Source organism: Paramacrobiotus metropolitanus, unplaced genomic scaffold (assembly GCF_019649055.1).
Source record: "Paramacrobiotus metropolitanus isolate TYO unplaced genomic scaffold, Prichtersi_v1.0 Parri_scaffold0000208, whole genome shotgun sequence".
Lineage (NCBI taxonomy): Eukaryota > Metazoa > Tardigrada > Eutardigrada > Parachela > Macrobiotidae > Paramacrobiotus > Paramacrobiotus metropolitanus.
Genome location: NW_026570428.1, coordinates 49,140 through 71,053, shown reverse-complemented (window position 1 = coordinate 71,053; position 21,914 = coordinate 49,140). Strand labels below are relative to the sequence as shown.

The window sequence follows — 21,914 nt, the reverse complement described above, 5'->3', positions numbered from 1 at the left end:
ATCACCTTGACGAATTAATAACTGTATCTATAACTGCATGTAAAACAATACATATTAATATTTATTTCAAATTCTTGAGTAATTTTAATTATCGTACACCGCTATGGGCTAGCTAACCACCATCTTTAGTGCACACACAGTGTATTTACAATGTACGTAAATAAAATTATACAGATTTTGCCCACACAGTTGTGTTGCATGTGAAAACAGGAAGATATTGTAAGCCATTAAATGGCATCCATGTTTTCCAGTGACAAAATTTTTGTCACTGGAAAACATGGACAAGCAAATCTGTATAAATTCCTTTGAAAGATATGCTCGCAATTTAACGATGTATATTATATGCCAACAGGAGTACAGACTTTAGGCATAGCCGCAGCAAAAATAGCCGGAAACGCTGGGCTTCCTTGTCCACTATTACACGGCGGTAAATTGGCGGATGGCGTGTTCCCAACTAACTTCATATCCGCAAAGGATCGGCACATTGGTTTGAGAATATCATTGACGGTATTCTGAATATACGTTTTCTGCACATCTGTCAAGAGTGTTGGCTGAATTCTCACAAACACCCAAAAACTGGGATCCCGACAGATGTTATCAGTTGGAACAGGGAAGTCATTGCAGGTGTACACTATCTCCAACACGTTGTAATCATTGAACAACGTCGTGAATGTGAGGTTGACTACAAAGACGGTGCTGTTAAAATAAATAAAACTGTTCATTTTTTAACATACGAGAATATCATGGACGTATCCGGATTAAGTGTTCGTACATAATTCGGTGTCAGTGGCAGCAAACAGCGTCATCACGTGACGCTTTCCATCCACGGTTAGGTTGCCTTGCTGCCACAGCCCGCCACATGTTAGACCGTTTCCCGCCGCGTTGGTCGTGTAGAAGTTCAACCAAAAAGTGGCGAAATACGATCCAGAACACGAAGAATTCGTTCCCGGATATGTGCCACGAATGGTGACGTTGTTAATCCCGTTGTACAAAACTTCGTCAAAACTCACCATGTATTCATACCATAATCCTGCGGCCTAAACAAAGCATTGAATCTCAGGCCGTGGATGCTAATTGTAGATCATTGACTAATTAAATAAGTGCAATCTTTCTTATTTTTGAAACTACTGCACGATTGACTGGTTTGCAATTGGGGCTATATACGTAGAAGTCTGCGATTTACCAAGAAGATAATTATTTTTCAGATTCGCAGATATTTTGCGTGGTTTCGTATTAATAATATTAATAAGGCAATGCAATACAGGTTTTGCAAGACATTCACGTTCCCTCTAATTTTCATTTTATTCCGTTCTTACCCGGTAAACGTCCAACGTCTGCCCGTTGACATTGTACGGTATACTGCAGTTGGCAGTGCCAGACAAGGTTATCTGACCAAATCCATTTTGCCCTAAAAACGGTGCAATAACTGCGAAAACGAAGAATCGCCGCGATGCGTCCATTACAAATGATTAAGTTCACTTCACTTGGAGGTTACTATTTCTTCCCAGTTAATAACACATTACATAACAGAAGTGGACATTATTTTCTGCAACAGGTGGTTCCTTTTAGTCACCCTGTCATCTGCAGACATTTTAATTTACGTGCGCATGTTCTGAATGCATTTTTTACACAGCGATCCGTTTCGCATATACAGCGGTTATGTTCGACTCATTCTTTTAGATAAATTCTGCCGAACTCAACAAGGCCATTGAAATCTGTGTCAAGAAGTTAACAAAAGTTGTCGGGTGTTCAAAGCAGTATTTGCTCACCATCCGGTTATGAAAAAATGTTTTTGGTCTTTTATATATGGAGATTATATTACGTGTCCTGGCGAAGTACAGTATTTGAAGTTATACAAACGTTAGGTAAACAGCATACGTATTTTATTTATTTCTGACTTAACCGGCTAGATAAAGTAGGCATTAAGTTTTCATGCTAACACAAGTGTTTAAATGCTTATACCGTAATAACACGTACATTAATGTCAAAATCCCACAGCTGCACCATGGTTAAGAAGAATGCTGCACATGTTGATTGTGTTGAAAGGAGGGAAAAAACCACCAATATTAGATTTCCAGCTTTCGGCTGTCGCCGTTGCCAAAACAAGCTTGAGTTTGCGCGTGTGGGTATTCGTGCCTAACCAATATTAACTTGCAGTAGCGTTCTTTGGTGCTCTCCCAGTACCGTAGCCGGGGTTCACCGGCAGTTAATGATTTTGTTTTCGCATCACGACGAGCCACTACGTCGCTAGGAGGATAGATACACTTCTATTCTTGCATTCCCCGGTCGGACCTAATTCTAATATGTACTAGATTCCGGAGTTTGGCACAGCAGTGATTTGCATTAAAAATTAAGGGGAATATAATAACCCATTACATCGTGCTAAAAATATTTGAACTTTGCAAATGTACCTTTTGCTGGATTCCGATCAAAACGAGCAACTTAATGCTCTTAATGCGTTAATCATTTTTGCGCGTGTCTGTGAGTACTATCCCATACTATCCCAATGAGTACTATCCCATACCATATTTCTAATAAAGGATTTTGGTGTATAATGCCGTTTCGATTGAGTTTGAACTGCTTTATAGTTTTGAAATGCAAGTTTCCGACGTTTTTATTTCATCGCGGAGCAAAAGCCCCATAAAATCGACTAAACACCATCCCAACAGCAGCAGATCAATATATTTTGGCAGTTCTTAACAAAAGGCAGTTTAACGACAGCTAAAAATTCTCGCTAAAGCATTTAGCAGTAAGTATCAAAAAGTGCAGGTATTTTAGTGCTTTTTAATTTCTAATATTAACTCCGTTAAGTTGAGGCTGAAAATTTAAATGAATCCCTTCTTGCCAGCAGCAGCTTTCGGCTTAGGGGCGGCTTTCTTCTGGGCCGGTTGGGCAGCCATGATCTGTGGCGCACCGACGCCGGGGGGAACGTAGTCAGCGGGGGGAGTGTCGAAGAGGGGCTTGTCAGTGTACAGGCGGGAGTTGGCAAAGTCTTCAACTTGCGGTGACCTACAATCGCAAATGGGAGTTGACAACATGTACATGCAGCTTCAAAGCACTCGGTGACCTTAGGCCTCTTTACTGTAATCTGCGGCCGGTCTACGTTGTCGGAAATTATAACGCAAAGAATACGGCTAATTTAATATCTTACTTCTCGCAGTCGACATTGAAGAAATAGTCGCAGACGAGCGTGATCTGGTTGAAGACGGTCATGTTCAGGCACAGATAGCTGGTGTGGTTTCCGTTAATATCACATCGGTGGAAAACCTGGCACTGGGTGGAAACATCAGCATAGAAACCTGGCTGCTTCTTGGCGGAGCAGTCGAAGTTCTGGGCGGAGGCTGGGATGGCGGCAAGAGTGGGGTACTGGTTCTGGTCCCGGTTGGCCAGGATGGCCTGCACTTCCGCGGCATTCAGTGCTGGCTTCAGCAGGTCCCACACGTACTGCTGGCTAGCCACGAAACCGATCAGACTGATCAACAGGATGGCCTTCATGGTTACGGTCTGGAGGTTAACTGTGAATATTCCACTTAACTATACAAGACGTTCAGAAAGTTGGATAGGCGTAGAATATTGTTGGTTATGGGTGCCACTGGAGATTATATATGCCAGTGGTTCAGTATAACATTATGAATCAGCACAAGAATCGCTTGAGTCCCGGGGCAATTCCTTCCTTCGCTACCCATGTTGCAGCTTTATGGTTCGGCATGAGCCGCGTTCGTGATAGTTCTACCGCTATACGGGTCCCTAGATGAAGTTTCTGGGTTGGACGAGGAAACCTGTTAAGGTGAGTTAAAACGTGGTTACATAAGTATGAGCGCTGTTCGAAGTCAATGATGTGTCGGTCGGCTTATGTAATATCTTCCATAAACCTTTGCATTAAACAGATGATTTAAAAGTTGTTTAGAGTAATCAAGGATTTATTGCAAGCTGTCATTCCGTACTGCATTTATTCAGAAGCGTCGCTCGGGGGTGAAATAATTTCATTAACCAAGTAAGCCTGCATCTCCGACGCTGCTACAGTTTATAACCTTTTGCCATTGCCGTTTAACCATAAAAATCTCATGGCTTAGTTTGCGTTTGGCTGCCAACTCGTTGAACAATTTCTTAAGATTCACTTAACTGTTTTCGAAAAATCAATTAGAGAATACTCAGAATAGTAGATCTTCTGTTTTGTCGATAATTTGGGCAGAAACGACTATTTTAGGAAAGTCAAAAAATCCAGCACATTTTATTGTTTAAAGAATTAATAAGGATAATTTTACATAACCTTGCAGCGTATTGAGCAAATGGTCAGATCAGGAAAATTCATGGTCTCAGCACGCCGGTACGAATCACAGCCTTAGGAATAGTAAGGATTTTTTTTAGCGAGGACTAGTAAGGACTTTTTTAAGCGTGTGTCACAGATTTGCTTTGCTGAAATCTTCATTACTGAATATTGAGCCTAATTAATGAGTATTCGCTTGAAAACTGGATTAGCCGGTACACGCTGCACCAATTTTTATTCTGAAGGTTGTCCGGACCGCAGTGTTTACCGGTAATTCTTCTGAAACTTGTTCATTAGTAGCGCGCCCACAAAATGCTGCAGGGAATCATTGACCTTTCTCCAAGCTAATGGATTCAACAACAGATTTCCTCGGATTAGCAGACACTTTTTTGTATAAACTTCTCGCTTTTCTAAATATTCCAAACCAAAAAAGTAGTGTATTCAAAATCAAAACGTAGTTAGAAACCCTCACAATCGTGTTTCCGCCAAGTTCTATGGAAGTAAAGAGAAAATAAAACATAAAGACATAAAGATAAACATAAAGAGAAAATAAATCAACGTAAAGAGAAAATATAAACATAAAGAGAAAATAAATCAAATTCTCTAAATCGGATGCAAATTTAGATCTGTAGTTCTACCTGTACGTTTATAGACCATTTTTCTCGTGATGAATAAGGTTGTCTCATCCGTCAAAAAAAGCAATGGCTTTAAAATAAAGGTACATACGACAGACGATACTATCGATATGTATTCATGCATCTGTCGATAAGTAATTTGTACAGTATCTGTACATTTTCAAGCATAATGCTGACAGAGTGACTGGAATCTTTTAAATTTATTGTTAGTGTAAAAATTTATCCTCACGATTACATACGCATGTAGTACTATAAGCCTAAGTAACTAAATGTACTGGTTTTGTTTTTTTACACACTTAAGGATAGTCACAGTTCTAAAGACAAGTATTACGGGGTAACGATTTTTCAGGTACAAAATATTTGCAGTAATCAACAGGTCATACAAGTAAGTAATTTACTTCGCACTGTACTCGCAATTCTACTTATCATAATTATATTAGAATAATGATAAAATAATTTAATTGGGTTCCGCCTGTAACTGGTTTATGCATATGCACTGCTATCGGCGATCGTACCGGGAAACGCAAGCAGTAAAAAAATTTTGATTACGCCAGAATATGCAGTAAATGTTCGTAGTCGATCATATTGCTGGCAACGCGTCGCACACACAGCTGCACCGGTAATGCACGCACGCTTAATAACACAGGCACCGGTAATGTATTTGGCAGTTGGCATAATCATATACGTTTGCCTAAGAAAACAAAATATTTTCACCATTTTTTGATCATGTATTTTTAAGCATTTTACCAATATTTTAATTGCAAGGTAGGTGCTATAATAGCAATCGTGAGGGTGTGTTCGAGAAATTTTTCAACCAATTTGCTTTGATCTGCTTTTTACAGTTTACTATCTAACCCTTGGAAAAAGAGTATCCACACAGCACCTATTTTTAAAGAGTACCTCGGACGAACATGACTATTAATTCACGTGTGAAGTTCCTCGATCAACATTAAACGACAACGACAATTAGCCCTGAAACAAGAGTTTTCCGCTTAGCGTCACACGCAGAAAAGCCGGTGGACCGAGCAGACACACAAATCTCGTATATTCGATCTGTTACTGAATATGTGCTTTGTATTACAAGCCGCTCACCCAAGGAAAGCTACTTTCGATTATCGTGATCCCGTTCCCAGCTTGTTAGTCAGTTTGTTACGCCACTTCCAGGGAAACTCTCGCGTAATTTACGTGTCAATATTCCTTTTACAACGCCGTTCCGTAACAAAAGTGTCATTACTCCGCATCAGATAATGGCGATCTGATATGGCTGCGAGATGATAGGTGCAGTGTTGTGCTCGTGCGTAAAATAATTGGTTGGATTGATGCCGCTGCGATTGAGGAGCAGTTGTCGGGTAATATTAACTATGACTCTCCCATAGTTTGTCAAGAATAACGTTTCCGGTATGGTTAGCCAATGTGTGAACTGATCAGCACTGCCAGATTGTCAGATTTACAGGAGTTTGTTGACTGCAGTTTTGATACGTTGTATTTCGCCATCGGTGTCCTGTTGATGGCAACAGCATTAGGCCTAGGTACTTTGAAAATAGCTGTTTATGTAAATCCGGTGAATAAATTTCGTAGATTTGCACGGTACCACCGTAATATGTCGGTGATTTTAATCATATTAGAAATTATACAAGTGTTCTTTAAGTTTATTACACTGAGAAAGTTTGTTTTCGTAGTTTTGGTGACATAAAACAAATGCGCACTAGCGTAAATAAAACATGATCTCGTTGACTGTTACCGTTGTGTTGTACTGTTGCCGGTGGGTAGTTATCTTACGAACTGGTCAGAACACTAATGGATTTCGGAGGCTGCAGAATGCAAACTCCCCAAAATTCATACAGCACACAATTCCTTCCCTTTTGGTTATAAATTATACTAGTGCATAATGCAAGAATATTAATGTTAGCATTAGCTCGGTTATGCGCAGATCTACGGTAAGCTTTAGCTCGGATCTAGACTAGTCAACATATAATTGTGTACTTATTTTTTGTCATAATAATATAGAAGTATACATTACCGGTGATATATTGACTTAATAAAAGACTCAACACTCACACACAAAACACCACTCTCGAGGTCTAAATGTTGACAGCACGTATCCTTTTACAAGGAATAGAAGACCATCATCGTAACATTAACTCTGACTATCATCCTTACACAATCCTTGTCAAAAAGTTGCCGGGAATCCCATGATCAAGTGCTAAACACTCACCCTCCACACGCATTTTAGGGTGCTGTACCGTGCTGCCCGTTAAGCACATGTCAAATTCAGTTCCCTAAAATCGTTCAGATCGCGTTCGATCAAAACCCTTTTTGCGTTTTAAACGTTGAAAATTTTTCGTTTAAATCGTTTAAATTTTTCGTTTCGTTTTCGTTTAAACGTTTTAAACGTTGAATTCTTAGTTTTGGTATAAACGCAGTGGATGAATTTAAAAAATTTGGAGAATGCTAAACCCACAACCCACACGGATAGTCCACTGCACCGATTGACAAAATAATACACCGGATAGTTCGGATCACAGCTGGAAATACTCGTAAAAGTGGCATATCAATACATGTACTCTAGATCGCTTAACGGGCGTATCTGCACCTTCTATACCATGTGCAACACTGTCTTGAAATAATCAATACCGAACAACCCTCGTCTCCATATATAAAACTTATTTCGCCCAACAATGCGGCACTTTACTGCGGCCATGCCGCCTGCACTCCCGCCACGGGACCGAGACGATTTGAAGGTCACCATACCGGCATCCTGACTTTGAATGTCGGTGTCGCTTCATTATTAAGCACCGTGATTGTCCTCCGCGCATCCTAGACGACAAACGTAGTTTCATTATAAATCCCATCTAGCTCCAAAATCAAACTTACCCCAGGATGACAACAGCCTGGAGTTTTCCCGTCGGTCTACTGTGCCCGGTATTTCTGACGTATTTTATACCGTTTGCTTCTGGTGACTCTACGTCCGACATGCTTCCTCAAGAAATTCCACGTCTGATGTACTTCCGGAGTCCCTAAACTATGATGAATTCATGGCGCTCTTGCAAGCCTTCCATGCCACAATCAACAGTACGGAGCTGGATGATCGGGATCTGTCGCGGTTTATAGCCGCACAATTGGCTATGGTGACTAACGTCCCCACCGACATGCAGCCGGCATCCGCTGACCACAATGACCTGAGTCTATCGTTTCGCGTCACTGCCACCATACTACAGTCGGCCATCTTCCTGCTGGGCGTGGTAGGCAATGTGATGTTTGTCGTTGTGGCCCATATGTCGGATTTACTGCTGAATTATCCCATGTACACGTACCTGGTAAGTGTTGACGGCGTGCCAGCGATTAGCGCTGAATCCCAATCAAATACCCTGGGAGGTTGATATTGCAACGGCCTCAAGAGGGTTGTAGAGCTGCACGCTGGGTGCTAATTATTGGGATGGCGGTGCTTATGTCGACGGGCTTACTTACGCAGTAGAAGTATCCTTAGTACCGTACGTTCGGCATGTACACATATGTCGACGGAGACATTTTTGAGACTAAATTTTCTCCATGCGTTGCAGTACAAAAGTCGCTATGAGTACAAATACCTTTTTCTTACGTTTCTGCTTTGGTTGCGTAAAAGGGACAGGTGTACTGCAAAAGTTGCATGCAAACGGAAGTGCGGAGTACATTTTAGAAGATTGGCGAAAATTTACCTTTCAGACGATAGTAAGCGATGTGTGCGATATTACAAAACATGAGACAAAATTTTGACACTTTCAAATTCCAAGTAACACATGCACTGAGCTGCATCCCTGCATGCGGGATTGAGGATTTCCAAAAGTCAAAACAGACGACTGGAGTTTTTGACCACCGCTCAAGCGCACTTAACTGGGTTTAAAGAACGGTCTTCCATTAGTCTTGATTGTAGGAAATGGAGACGATTACTGCTAAACTACGAGTACAGTAAGATTTTATTGTAAGGACCGTCAGTTTTAAAAGGATGCAAATCCTTTAATGGAGATAGCAAGTTATGGCATACAATATTAATTGTTTGCTCGGTTCTGCGCACGACTGGTTGCACCCTTTACCAAGATTTACTAACGGTGTCCTCGCCCTTGGCACTCCTTGGTGTTTGGTAATAGTTTATAAATTCGCCGTATGACGTAGGTGTACTGTCCAGTTTCATTACTTACATAAGCTACTAGGCCATTAATCTTACACAACTCCACCGATTTAGAGTTTCCCCTTGAGAACGTACAAAACAGTCAACAACTCCTACATCTCGAATTATTAGCTGCATATCTGTAATTATTGTGGTACACTGATGCTAAATCAAGTATCCAGAAATCGATATTTCCGATCGTTAACTCAACATTTGTTTGTGTAATCAGTAATTTATCTGATATTCATATGGTCTGTAAGAAAGTGGTGGTTGTACTCCTCAATTTTTGGTCAAGCCAGCTGAATTCATTGCACAGCCAAGCAGACAGTTCTAAATTGTTCGTATGAATTTTGTTATCATAGACTTGTTGTACAGCGCATTTTAATTTTCCCCATTTGAAATCGCGTAAGTTTGATGCGATCTACCGAGATTCGAGTGAACTTGTACGCCAAATGATAACAGCATTACTTTTGATAAAAGGCTTCCGAAGCCGGAGTATCTGCGGATAGTCTGCTGTTATTATGGTTCACGTATACGAATACTAACTCGTAAGCTCCGGATATGTGGCATTTTAAAGCGCGCCAAAGCTCCTAAAATGGCAAAGGATTCATAATTATATTAATTATAATACCTTATTTGACTTATGCTGCAGTTAAAAATAAACCGAAATTGATAAATGTAATGTACATTGCTGCTATACATACACGCGCGCCGAGCTGACGACCCTGTTTAGCAGAATGACATGAGTGCTGCTGTGTACAGGAGATCTGTTTGGGTGCAATATGCAAAAAGTCTCAGTTCATGAACCGTGACCTTTATCGCAGTCCCTCTTTTAGATTGCAACAGGTGCAGTTTCAATTATTTCGAAATTGGAAAACTATTTTTTTTTGCAGTTGCCTGTTGCACACACGTATGGTTTGTGGGTGGATACACATTTGTTACGACTCCATAGCAGAACGCAATCATTACGCAGTTACGAATGTTGACAAAAACGAACAGTACGGATATATTTGTAGAAAGGTCAGAACTGTTATTGGTCAGACGAATGTTTCTTGAGCGGTAAGGCACGCATCGTCCAGCCTGGCCACGTGTACACTAACGTTATAATAAGCTTAATAATCTGCCCGTTGATATCGATACGTCCATCCATTTTTCCAACACTTTGCAAATGTTGCAGTATCTGTGTGGATGATGCCGTTGTGTACAGTGTGGAAATTTTCCGCCGAAAGGGATCAATTTGCAGTTGTAAAACTCATAACACGTAAACAGATTTACTCAATACCAGCTCGTGCGTTCACGTACGGACAAAGTGTGCTGTATTAAGTGCCGTATGTTATAGATTCTAAAAATTCCACCATTTCCGTGGATATAAATAAAGCAAAAATATAGCAGATCACGATTGATTGTTCGCGCGTGCCGTGCACTCGGATTGTTCGGGAGTAAATCCCATTTGCAAGGCTCTGGACGAAATTACAAATCTTTCGCTGCAGTGCGCCGGCAAGTTCCCTAGATTACCTGTGGTTCAATCCTCCTGTTTCTAGTCATCATCGGACTTTTAGCGCTGTCAGGCCATTAAAACCGATCTCAATCTCCGGCTGCATGATACGATACCCATGAAATTTCGTTAAAAAATCGGTCAGGGCTTAATTATTATATTTTGTATGGCTGCTTTGCAATCAGGAGCATCATTACACTGTCTATAAGGCTCCGTACTAGGTCTGAAAGGCGATACGGTGGAGTACTCTTCGTACAAGCGAAATTGTCCTGTTATAAGGAATTTCTGTGCGTCATAAATTACTGTAGGTCTGGAACAGCTTGAGATTACACCTTTACGGCACTAGCAGTCGTATCAGATTTTCCATCTCTGCTTGCCGATCTCACCAACGAAATATTATGTAGCAATGAAAACTAGTGCAATAATCCTTAAAATTATTTTCCGGTATACTGTTTATTTCGACAACAGCCAGTATACATAACAAAATGCCTGCGCCGATTTACACTAATAAAAATGATCGAAAAAAACTAATAAAAATGATTTTCCGGAACTTTACACTAGTCGGAGACCCGAAATAGATGGTACCAATCTGACGATTGCGGCATATTGTACTGATGCTTGTACAGAGTACATACCGATAATATAGATATAATACAGAATGCGCTAGTGCGCTCTGGACAGCTAGATTCAGTTACCCAGGACTGGAAGTTACTTGTAATAAACTGATGTTTGCATTGCTCGCACAAGTTGCAATAATGTTACTGAATAGTTGCCTAATGAGAAAGAGATATGCCATATTAATTACGTAGAACGATTGTAAAATTAATAGACTCATCGGACTGTCATTAAACCGAAACGAAATCTTTCTCGCACTCTCGCAGTTTATAACTTTATACCGCATTACTAATGTCACGGTCCTTGTACTGCTGAGCTACTGTCGTTCTGTCGACAGAAAAAAATTCAGATGGGGTTTTTACTTTACTCTCTAGAGACCTGAACTGGCAGTTAACAGATGTGTAAAAGTGGCTCATCAGGCGACCCCATACGCGCCAATGCGTACGGTTTGTGCCGACTAACCACAATTAAATTTTAATTACACGCCACCATGAATAATAGACACTACAGCAGCCTAATCATGGAATTCATCTTCTTGGCCAATGATACGTCCACATCGATTAATGCTTCCAGCCTGTCAGCGGTGATGACAATAAAATACATAAGCACGTGACTGCTATGCAGCCTTTTAGAAGATAGCAAGATTTTGTTATATTTGCGCATCATAACGTCGCAGCCGAGCGGGCGACATTAAGTATGTTTACGATGAGCATGTAATAGAAAATCAATACGTAAACTGGATATGTCTGCGGTATACTTAAGATTAGCAAACCCCCGTTTTTTGTCCAAAGCGTCACATTACGGGTGCGCTCGTTTGATGTACCGCCTTGTGGCCCGTCTGTTCCGCCGTGCATCCCAAACAATGCGGCAACTAATTTCCGCGTCTATATACTGACTGTTGGATTAGAATGGCCTCTTTATCTATCCTTTATTTGCCGCACATCCGGCGCGGTTTTACCCGAATAAGCCGCGGAGTCCACAAGGAGGGCAAGTAGTAACCGCTTACTGCCACAATGAGCGTTTTAGCGGCACTATGGTATTGTAGCGGATATTATTGTTTATTAATAATCCTTGGTTTCCTGCCGGTATCCCCGGCTCAGCTGGCCAATCACACGCTATCTACGACTGCACTATTAACCGAAGATGACCTCATCATCCTCTTACGAAATTACCACCGGCTGGCTAACATTACACACGCCAACGAAAGGCAGTTGTCGCGTTTTATGGCAAAAAAGATGGATATGTTTTCTAACTTTTCTGCGGACGTGTTTCCATTTGAGGAACCAGTTAATGAATTGACATTGTCGTTTCGCATTATTGCCACCACGATGCATTTAGCCATTTTCTTACTGGGAGTGTCCGGCAATGCCCTGCTGGTTGTGGTGGCACATAAATCCAATTTTCTCAAGCAGCCTATGTATACTTATCTGGTAAGCGCCTTAATCATAGCTGGTGAACATTTTTTATCATTAAATTATAGAATTTTCTACAACGGCAGCGTTAACTACACTAATGAATTAACTAATGAATATTTACACTTTATTTATCCTTTATTGCTATGGCATTTTGCCAGCTTTAATATACCAGCTCTGATGGATTAGTTATAGAAAAACCGTTGATAACGCCTGACAATTACTAGGAATATTAAAGTTGTTTCAGAGAAGCCACGCCATGACTAGGTTCTGGTCAACAGCTTTCTCTTATTGCGGATTTGGCATTTTGTCATACTGTAAGACGTATCCTATTACTTTAACTCGATTAAATGGATGACATAAGTCTCTAGCAATAACCTTTACTAGGATGTTCGAACGGGATTACGGGATTAGAAACTGCTGTAGGATCTCATCATGTTTTAGCTGCTACAGTAATTAGCTTATGACCCTAATGTAACGTTTTTAAATAGCAGTTCTGGCTTCCTCGATATTTGTGAAGAAAACGTGCTGCTTGGTGCGATATCGACGTTGTCGGTACCGGCACGCGCTTCCTAAGGACTAGTGATGCACCACTATGTTAAACAGAACTACTCGTATTTTGGCCGCGTGTCAGAATTGCTAAGGTATGCAACTGTTTGGATGCATTTACCGACCTGGAGAATATTTAGATAACTCAACCGGTATAACATCCTCAATAACTTAGCTAACAGAATATTGCAAGTATGTAACTGTGTAATTCTGTAGCAAAAATCTTAAAAACAATCGGTTTGATTACTGCCTTCTGCTACAGAATTTATAGGGTTTCAACGATATTACGCTTGCAGTACAGTACCGTCATATGTGGTAAACGCACAGGTAGAAAACTGCCTCAATCTTCGAATATTAGGATGCACAAAGTCTGAAACAATCTTTTCGATGGAAAACCCTGCTTTATGGATGTTCTGTTATTCCAGATTTCTGTGACAGTTAAAAGGGCATTATCATGTCGCTCCCGGTTCACCGGTCAGGCCGGCGACCCGCATCCTTCTGCTAATGTTTGCGCCCAGTTGCAAAGCCCGTACAAGTGTGAGCGTGATAACTTATATCCCATTATAAATACTAGTCTGACCATTAAAAAAACGTATTACAAGTCAAGTTATCATTTCTTAAATTACCTCGAGCCAGTATGAAGGTACGGTAGAAAGAGTGACCTTTATACACAGGGATTCGTGGAGAGAAAATTATCTCGATCTAGATCAAACAGCATGACGCTCGTCTTTGTTAAGAGCGTCCTTTCGAATGCCTGGGACCCTCGTCAATTCGTTACCCTGTCCTTAGACTGCTTACCATAATTATAATCGAGTCAGTCGACTGCGTTTTGCAGCTTTCTGTAAAGATGTTCATACCTGATAAGCTGACGTAGGCGTATCTCTTATACACAACCACTGACATTCATTGGCCATGGTTTTTGCTGTCGAACATGTACGCAGCAAGTTAGTTTTAATTTTTACTCTAGTATCACACCATGCACTATCACGACGTTCAGCGAAACGTATCTAAACTTCTGTGTAGTTTGTCTAGAGATGTATCCCTGTAGATTTCCGCTGGTAATCCGACAGCTTATCACCCAGGAGCCTGATTTTGAGCGCGAGCTCTATGAACTTGACATGATGGTGCAATAACGACCCAGACATGCATCCATGCGCGACTGAAGGTGAATGTATGGATTGTTCTAAGGCGTGATCCATAATCATGAATCCCTTAGAAATACTCTATAGAGCACAAAATAGCCTTATGGTGCTATTGCTTGTACAAAAATAGCAGTCATATTTTTAAATCTCAACCTGGATAGGTGCGTCTGTCAAGTGTCAACAACGGGCGACAACACGATTTTTCCAAGTTAAGGTGTCGCAACGTTGAACCGACATTTGTGTAATGATGCTAATCCGTTACGCCACGTACAGTATAGTTGATACAGTACAATAAAATATTTAATAAAGATTTTATACTGTGTGTATTAAAAGCGTTTATCTACAGATATTTGTGATGGCGCGGCTTGCAAAATTGCAATGGCTTTTGTTTTCCCAGAACACTAGTTTTCAGCTGCGCATTAGTGCGATAAAAGTGATAGATAAATTGGTGGTAAAGTGTTTCAACTCGCAAATATATTTAAATCCTATCGTTATAGGTGACTACCTACCTATATTCATACCTAGACAGTAGACACCTGCTCTAGTCTAGCAATTTGTCGGTGCCTAACGGTAACGGGATTCCGGAAGCGAAAGAACGTACTCTATAACAGGCATCAAAAGCATAAACTAGTGACGTAGTATAATACATAAATGCAGCTCGTAGTTGTAGAGTATAAACTAATAATTACCAAACAAATCTGGTAAAGACAATAGGACGGATTTAGTTATGCGATTTGCCGGTACCTTCACATGTTTTATTTGCACGCACTCTGTGACGTTAAATAATTTCATAAGCTGGTACAGACGCTTTATTAATAGCATGGGAGCACGGCGACTTTTATTTTTGTAAAAGTAAATGTTTACTTAAAAAGTAAACCCAGATTTTGTTGCGAACTGCGCGAAATTACACAATATCAATTTTCAAAACAGCGATACCCTTAAAAGCGACCTAAAAAGTTATTTTCTTTCGTACTATTTTCACAAAAATATTAGGCTGTGCCAGAGCGAGGCCGTATTGTACCGACGCACTGAATTTTGCAATGTTATCACTACAGCAATTAGCTGTAGATGTTCTGTGGTCGTAAGGGGCATCCAAGTATCATCCTTCACACTCCAGCGCGTTCAATTGCTTTACATAATCTCCACACTTCCGGCCGCCGGATGTACGTCATCGTCTGCGGTTTGACTGGAATAACAGCAGAAAACTTTAATTAATTTTCTTAGAAAACCAGAAATACAGAGTATTCTCAGACCTTTTGTTGATCGCAGATTTTACGATGAAAACTTTTACTGATATTTGCAATTATTCAATATGCTGTACCTAAATAAGTGAAATTTTGTCAAGTTTTTTTAGTACATGGAAATTAATTTTGATCAAGCAATCTGTTAGTGCAATCGATTAAATGGATTCTTTTCGCTGATAAACCGGAAGCAGTTCCTGCTGCGTTAGCTGGGATTTTGTTGGGCCGTATTTCAAGAAACAGCTCGTGGATGGCGTATTGGTATAAAAATTATTAATTGAAAATATTCTGCGTACCTTGTCTCGGATTGTACATTATCCATACATGCGATAGAAGGCACTACGTAAAGAAACATCCTCGCCAAGTTTCATTCAGTTTTTGCTAATGTGGTGGCTGTTGGCATGCTGTGATGTCGAGTCCATAATTAGCTGAAATGAAAGGTGGATCCCGTTTGTTATAATGATCGGGAAAACATTTACCAAATTAGAGGGCAGTCGGCAGATAAGACCCGTACCCGAAGGCATTTATGTTTGGCTAACGCGGGATCAGATCAAAGAGACACAGCTTTGTGCGGTGACTGCATGTAACGACTTACGTAGGAACAGAATCAACGTACTACGCCGATCTACCATTGTAATGTCGAAAAAATCGATAGGATTGCTTACACTTTTTAGTGTTGAAAAGCCGGCAGTAAACCGTCAGAAATACCATTGACTTCCACACAGAATGATATTGCTAGCAATTTGCAAAAAATAAAGTGAAGATTCGTTATTCGTTGCTGTACATTGGATCTAATCACATTTGCTTGCGTTCGTCAGTGTATATATATATTACCGTGGGAATTCCGATCTTTCTTATAATTAAGTATAAGCACATGTTCATTCAGTATAAAAACTACCTTCCTGATAGGGCTTACGTAGCTCCGCCTTCGTCACGCGTGCGTTCGTTGATTTGTTGGGGAGTTCCACATTTATAATATACTGGTAATATGCCGCGCTTATCAACCCAGATCGATACCGTACCTGGTGACCTTACACACTTTACAGGAACCTGCTCAGCATGAATGTTGCTCTATGTGCTACTCAATTGATACGGAAATGTTTGAATTTGATTATGATGTTTAAGCCCATTGATTATGAAGTTAATGATATTTTGATTTACGAAAAGATCAAGCGTTTCAAAAGAAAAATATGGCTCATTTGACTGAGCAATCATTATTCTTGTGTTTTGTCTCTCTGATAATCACTTGCATCTGCAATGGTACTTGTCTGGATGAGTATTACGAAAATGTTGATAGGGATGCGCTTTTCGAAAGGGATGATGACGAGCCACGAGTGTATGCGGCATTTTCCGCGACTAATGCCGGTAACAACTCGGATTACCGCGTCCCAATGTATATCTATCGCGTGAAGAGTTCCCGCACGTCACGGAGGTCGAACACTACTGCTGATAACAGTACCGTGATTAATCCGCTGACCGTACCATTTCGTATTGCGGCGACCACACTGCACTCAGCGGTTTTTGTCCTTGGTGTTGCCGGAAATGTGCTGCTGGTTATTGTGGCTCATAGATCGGCATTATTGCAGTATCCCATGTACAGTTATTTGGTAATTACAGCATACAAATTAAAACACTCTGTTTGCTCATTGACTAATAATTTAATGATTTATGCTGACTTTTACGACCATTACGAAAGTAATTAAGAATTTTTATTGGGTTGTTCAAAGGAATGATGCTGAGTCAGGATTCAAATAAACACTTATAAAACACGCTTTTGGCTTAACTGCGTTCTACATAGTATAAGTATTTACGATTTTTTTAAAGTGGTACTTAATTTAAAAACTAGCACAAAGACACAGTTTGTGGAATAGTAACGTTTTGCAAAATCGTACAAGCTAGAGTAGTTGTGTACTTTTGTTTTTAGCTAGAGTAGTTTAATTTATGCATTGGTTCCATGAAAATTATGCTGGCGAATGAGAAGCGATTAAGATCCTCAATAACGTTTTCATAATTGTACATTATTTTGCTCTTTTATGCTTTGAGCTGTAGAATATTTTAAAATGCAAAACTCTATCTCTATCTCACATTGACTTTTTAATAATTTTAATGCAATCCAGTAAGCCTACATTCGGCCTCATGTTATCTCATCGGTTTTCTTAATCCTTGCGTTAGTGTTAAATTTCCTTCTCATCATCTAAGAAAGCGCTCAAACAGAATAATACAGTTATAACTCAACGTCAAACTGAGCCGATTCCTTGGAAATTCGTAATATAATACTGTAAATGTCGCGTTTTGACCGCTATTGCATTCAGTACAGACGCATTTGTTGCAACTTCATGCAACAACTGTTACATAAACCTTGAAAAGGTCGCAGTAATGAAATTTTTGAAATCGTTTTAGCATGTGCCTTTAGTTTTTCATTTTGTGTAGTTTTGCAGTTTATTTTCAGCAGACCAGTTGATAATCTGCAACGAGATGTTTTTTCCTTGTTACGCTAGTATGTACTGTAGTCACAAGACAGGTACGGTCTTTTCTCCATTAATGCCGGTGATAAATTACATCGGCTAATTTGCCCTTTGACAAATGATTATCGTCGCTTCTAAAAAATGTTCGCTAATAGGGAATCTTGTAGTTGGTAATGGATGGTTTAATGGTTTCAAGTGAGCTGATCGTAAGTGGCCGGCAATCATATAAGACCTCTAAGCTCATTACATTGTAGGGTGTTTTTGCTGGTGATAAAACATATTGCACTTTGCTAGTCAGAATGGTCAGACTTTGTTCAGCTGCAGATGCTGATCCGCGCACATAATCAATCTATCCTTAAGGCTACTCGTTAAAGAGTGTAAATCGATGGAAACATTAGTTCCCTTAAAAATGTTTTCAAATGTAGTCTCTAACTCTACGAGATCCAGGCAATGCGTACTAAATGTAAATTGTACTGTGGCCCCAGATGAGTTTGTACAAACGTTAAGACAGTTATGCAGTATATACTGTATACGAACGGCATTTCTTAGCCCTAAAGGGAAATCCACATGTATGGTAGCCTCGGTACATGGTGCCAGATTATGTACCTATATAATAATACACACCTAATACACATATCTATATGTATACATAAGTGCCTAATAATACACCCACTGAAACGGGTACTTGCGCGCACTGCGAAAGAGCTTTTTGCATTGTTATATTTCATTCAAAGCCAAGTAATAGGTTTACATCGGCCCGAAAGCAAATTATCCGTCCAACATCTTGTTGCTGAGATATGCCTAATTAAAATGGGCAGGACGTTTAAGCGCATTATTGTCGTGTACCAAAAGGCAGGTTATTATCCGACCTCCTTAAAAGCTACTAAAAGGCTCCTGATTTATGACCATAAAACATGAACAAGAGTTAATAAACCAGAAAATTTATGGCATTTTTGAATTTTAAGTGTAAATTTGAAAATCCATTTAAAAATTGAAGTGGGAAGCTATGGCCTGGTTGCGGTGCAAAACCTTCTTTCATATTTATGCGCTCTTTAGAGCAAAGTTTTATGAAGGTTGGGTAATAACCTAAGCTTTGAAACACGACAACGCATTTGAATTTTTGCCTTTTACTTTGGCATATCTCAGCAACCGGGAGTTACACGCAGTTTTCAGGACAATGCATATTTCGGATTTAAAACGAGATAAAACATTACAAAAGGTGTTTTGCAGTGCGCTCACAATACATGTTGAACAAAGCGCCACCTTACTGATAATAATTAAGTACTTGTTGCTAGTACAGTAATATACCAGTATGTCAATACGGCACAATTACACGCTGCAAAAATCTCTTGCAATTCTTTCTAGCCGTTTTGGCGTAAGAAACTTGGCGTTTAGTATTTACTATTTTTTTAATTAGCGTCATTGTTACAACACACGAGCCAGTGTGCGCGCAGTATAGAAATTGCTGGAAATCCTGCTATTGCGGCTGCTGGCGGATTATACGGGATAATTCAGTGAACAAACTTCACATTTTATTTTCCGTATTACGATTTTATTTAATCGATGGATGAATTATCAGTATTTATTTTATCGGTAATTCTGTGAGATTTTTGTAGGTGTCGATGGCCTATGCCGATCTACTGGTCTGCTTAACGGCCATTCCGGAAGCCATTGTGACGTACCACTTAGGAAATCAGTGGTTTCTTGGTCAAGTGGGATGCTCTGTGTTCATTTTTCTCAATTTCTTTGGAATTAATGCCGGGGTCACCAGGTAAGTTAGCATCAAAACGTGGATCAATTTTAAGTTTGAGGTCTAGTGAAGCACTTACGTGGCATCCAGAATTGAGAATTTCATGTTGAAAAATTTTCTGGTGCTCGCCCTACAATTTGTGACCATTGCCAAGACAGAACTTGGTAATGGTCACAAATTGTAGGACAAAAATGGCCACAAATGCTAGGACAAATTGTAGTTTATTTCAGGAACGATAAAGAATTTTATAAAGACTAAAATGGCGCGCTCGTATACTGTAGCAGCATTTTCAAGGAATTTTATACTCTTAGCACTGTAGTAGGACCTTACAAACACAAACGTAACCAGGATAGCATAAAGCCATATAAACATCGCCATATGAATTACAGAAAGATATTTAGGCCCACTTGGACGTGTCCACTGCATATTGCTAATAAAACAGAAATTTTTTCCGTTCACCGTTAGATAGAATTTCGTATAAGCATGTGCTGGCATTGTTCTTCTTAGATCAGAATAGATACAGTCTGAAAAGTCGTAATCGAGCTTTATGTTAGTCCTGAATATTCCATTTCCTGCTCTACTTGTATGCTGTTTTAGTTCGCTAACCGTAGTGTTAATTCTCACCGTTTTACACTTAAACGGATACATTCGCCTCTCTTTTTGACCTTTTTACAACTGCTTGTCAAATCTCACTCTTCTGCAACGTGCCTGTAATCACCGGTATTCGTTTTGCAGTATGTCCATGATGACCTTTGAGCGTTACGTCGCCATTTGCCGCCCATTATTAGCTCGCAAAGTGTGCACCGTGGAGCGCACGCGCAAGATCATCATTTGCTCTTGGGTTGCCGCCGCCGTCTACTGCTCACCGTGGCTGGGACTGACCGAAGTGAAACCCATCGAAGGCACCGATCGGCAGATCTGCGATTTTCGCTTGTCGCAGGCGTACTACATGATTATCTTTGGCGCGGATCTGTTATTATTCTACTTCACTCCGCTGTTGGCGGCGGTGGTGATCTACGTAAGGATCGACGAGACGTTGCGGAAGCGTGAAGCGGCGATCGGTGTGTCCATCAATACGGCGGACGATTGGAAGTTCTCGCGGGAGTCAACCATACGGCACAAGGATCAGCAAGAGTCGAAGAAGTCCCTTTTGCCTAACACTGGCAGCACTATAACTGTCAGTAACGGACACAGTAGTGCCTCCAGTGGGACCGAATCGACACTCACCCAGCGTAAGCAGATCCGAGCGCGTATACAGGTATGCATGGCAATGTGTACTGTAAAGTTAGCCAACGGCAGAGTGGCAGACACGACCTTTGCTGCTTGACACTCGAAATTTGGACATAAACAGGGGATCTTTTAGGTTGTGCGAATGCTTTTTGCGACCGTATTAGTATTTGCCATTGCCTGGCTGCCATTCCGTGGTTTGCTGATGTACAATACTTTTGCGGCCACGCCCTGGCTCAACGAATGGTACTCCTTATTCGCCAAGACGCTCATCTATCTCAATTCGGCGATAAATCCAGTCCTGTATAACATAATGAGTGCGAGGTTCCGAAGGGCGTTTTATCAGACTATCACTTGTAAAAGTATGTACGTTTAAAGGAAAGTTACTTGAGGTTCAGTTAATTAATTAATTCTTGATGTTTTCAGAAGTGCGCAGATCGTCCAAAAAAGCCAATGGTAACGACGGAACAAGAACCACGAGCGTCGCTTATCTGTAACAGTATTAAATCATGTCTTCAGTACCTATCTTTCTTTAGGTATTCGGATTTCTTTTATTTTTTGCTCCGAGATTTTAGATTGAGCGAGCGAGGTTTAAGAATTGAAGCTTCGATTGCACAGCTGTACGCACTTCTTGAATAATATTGTAGGTTGTAAAACGGGAAGGTAAAGTCAGAGGATTAGAAATCATACAAGCTCACATTTCAGAAATCTTGTTAGTCCAAAGCGTTGATTCTCCCATAAATCGCGGCTGGTACTGTATAAGGTGCTGCTACAATAATTATGGTACTACAAACCGGTACCCTTTTATGTAGCTTTATGATTAACCAGTGCCGCTCTACAATAATGCAGACTACTACATCAGTAGTCTGCACTATTGTAGAGCGGCACTGGATTATCAATACTAAAGTACAAATTCATATTTACGTATTCGTATTCATAACTTCGTATTAAATTTTACGTCGATACCGGCAA

General features: G+C 40.4%; 3 protein-coding genes across 5 annotated transcripts; 1 reads left to right on the top strand and 2 right to left on the bottom strand.

The window, feature by feature from the left end:
* Positions 1 to 83: 83 nt before the first annotated feature.
* On the bottom strand, positions 84 to 1,635 carry LOC129601010 (uncharacterized). Its single transcript, XM_055499705.1, has 3 exons — positions 1,317 to 1,635; positions 773 to 1,037; positions 84 to 682 (listed from the first exon to the last, which is right to left on the bottom strand). The coding sequence occupies exons 1-3, from the start codon at positions 1,458 to 1,460 to the stop codon at positions 339 to 341; spliced, it is 753 nt and encodes a 250-aa protein (XP_055355680.1). The 5' UTR covers positions 1,461 to 1,635; the 3' UTR covers positions 84 to 338.
* Positions 1,636 to 2,598: 963 nt separating this feature from the next.
* LOC129601004 (uncharacterized) lies at positions 2,599 to 3,589 on the bottom strand. Its single transcript, XM_055499695.1, has 2 exons — positions 3,152 to 3,589; positions 2,599 to 3,009 (listed from the first exon to the last, which is right to left on the bottom strand). Exons 1-2 carry the CDS (start codon positions 3,493 to 3,495, stop codon positions 2,826 to 2,828), a joined length of 528 nt encoding a protein of 175 aa, XP_055355670.1. The 5' UTR covers positions 3,496 to 3,589; the 3' UTR covers positions 2,599 to 2,825.
* A 4,039-nt stretch (positions 3,590 to 7,628) lies between these two features.
* On the top strand, positions 7,629 to 21,563 carry LOC129601006 (thyrotropin-releasing hormone receptor-like). Of its 3 annotated transcripts, none has more exons than XM_055499701.1 (5): positions 7,629 to 8,219; positions 19,582 to 19,736; positions 20,451 to 20,973; positions 21,079 to 21,304; positions 21,369 to 21,563. In XM_055499701.1, the coding sequence occupies exons 1-5, from the start codon at positions 7,938 to 7,940 to the stop codon at positions 21,437 to 21,439; spliced, it is 1,257 nt and encodes a 418-aa protein (XP_055355676.1). In that variant the 5' UTR covers positions 7,629 to 7,937; the 3' UTR covers positions 21,440 to 21,563. The 3 variants fall into 3 exon arrangements, with proteins under 3 accessions (XP_055355676.1, XP_055355674.1, XP_055355675.1); XM_055499699.1 differs by lacking the exon at positions 7,629 to 8,219 and adding an exon at positions 11,327 to 12,586; XM_055499700.1 differs by lacking the exon at positions 7,629 to 8,219 and adding an exon at positions 16,494 to 17,107.
* Positions 21,564 to 21,914: the final 351 nt, after the last annotated feature.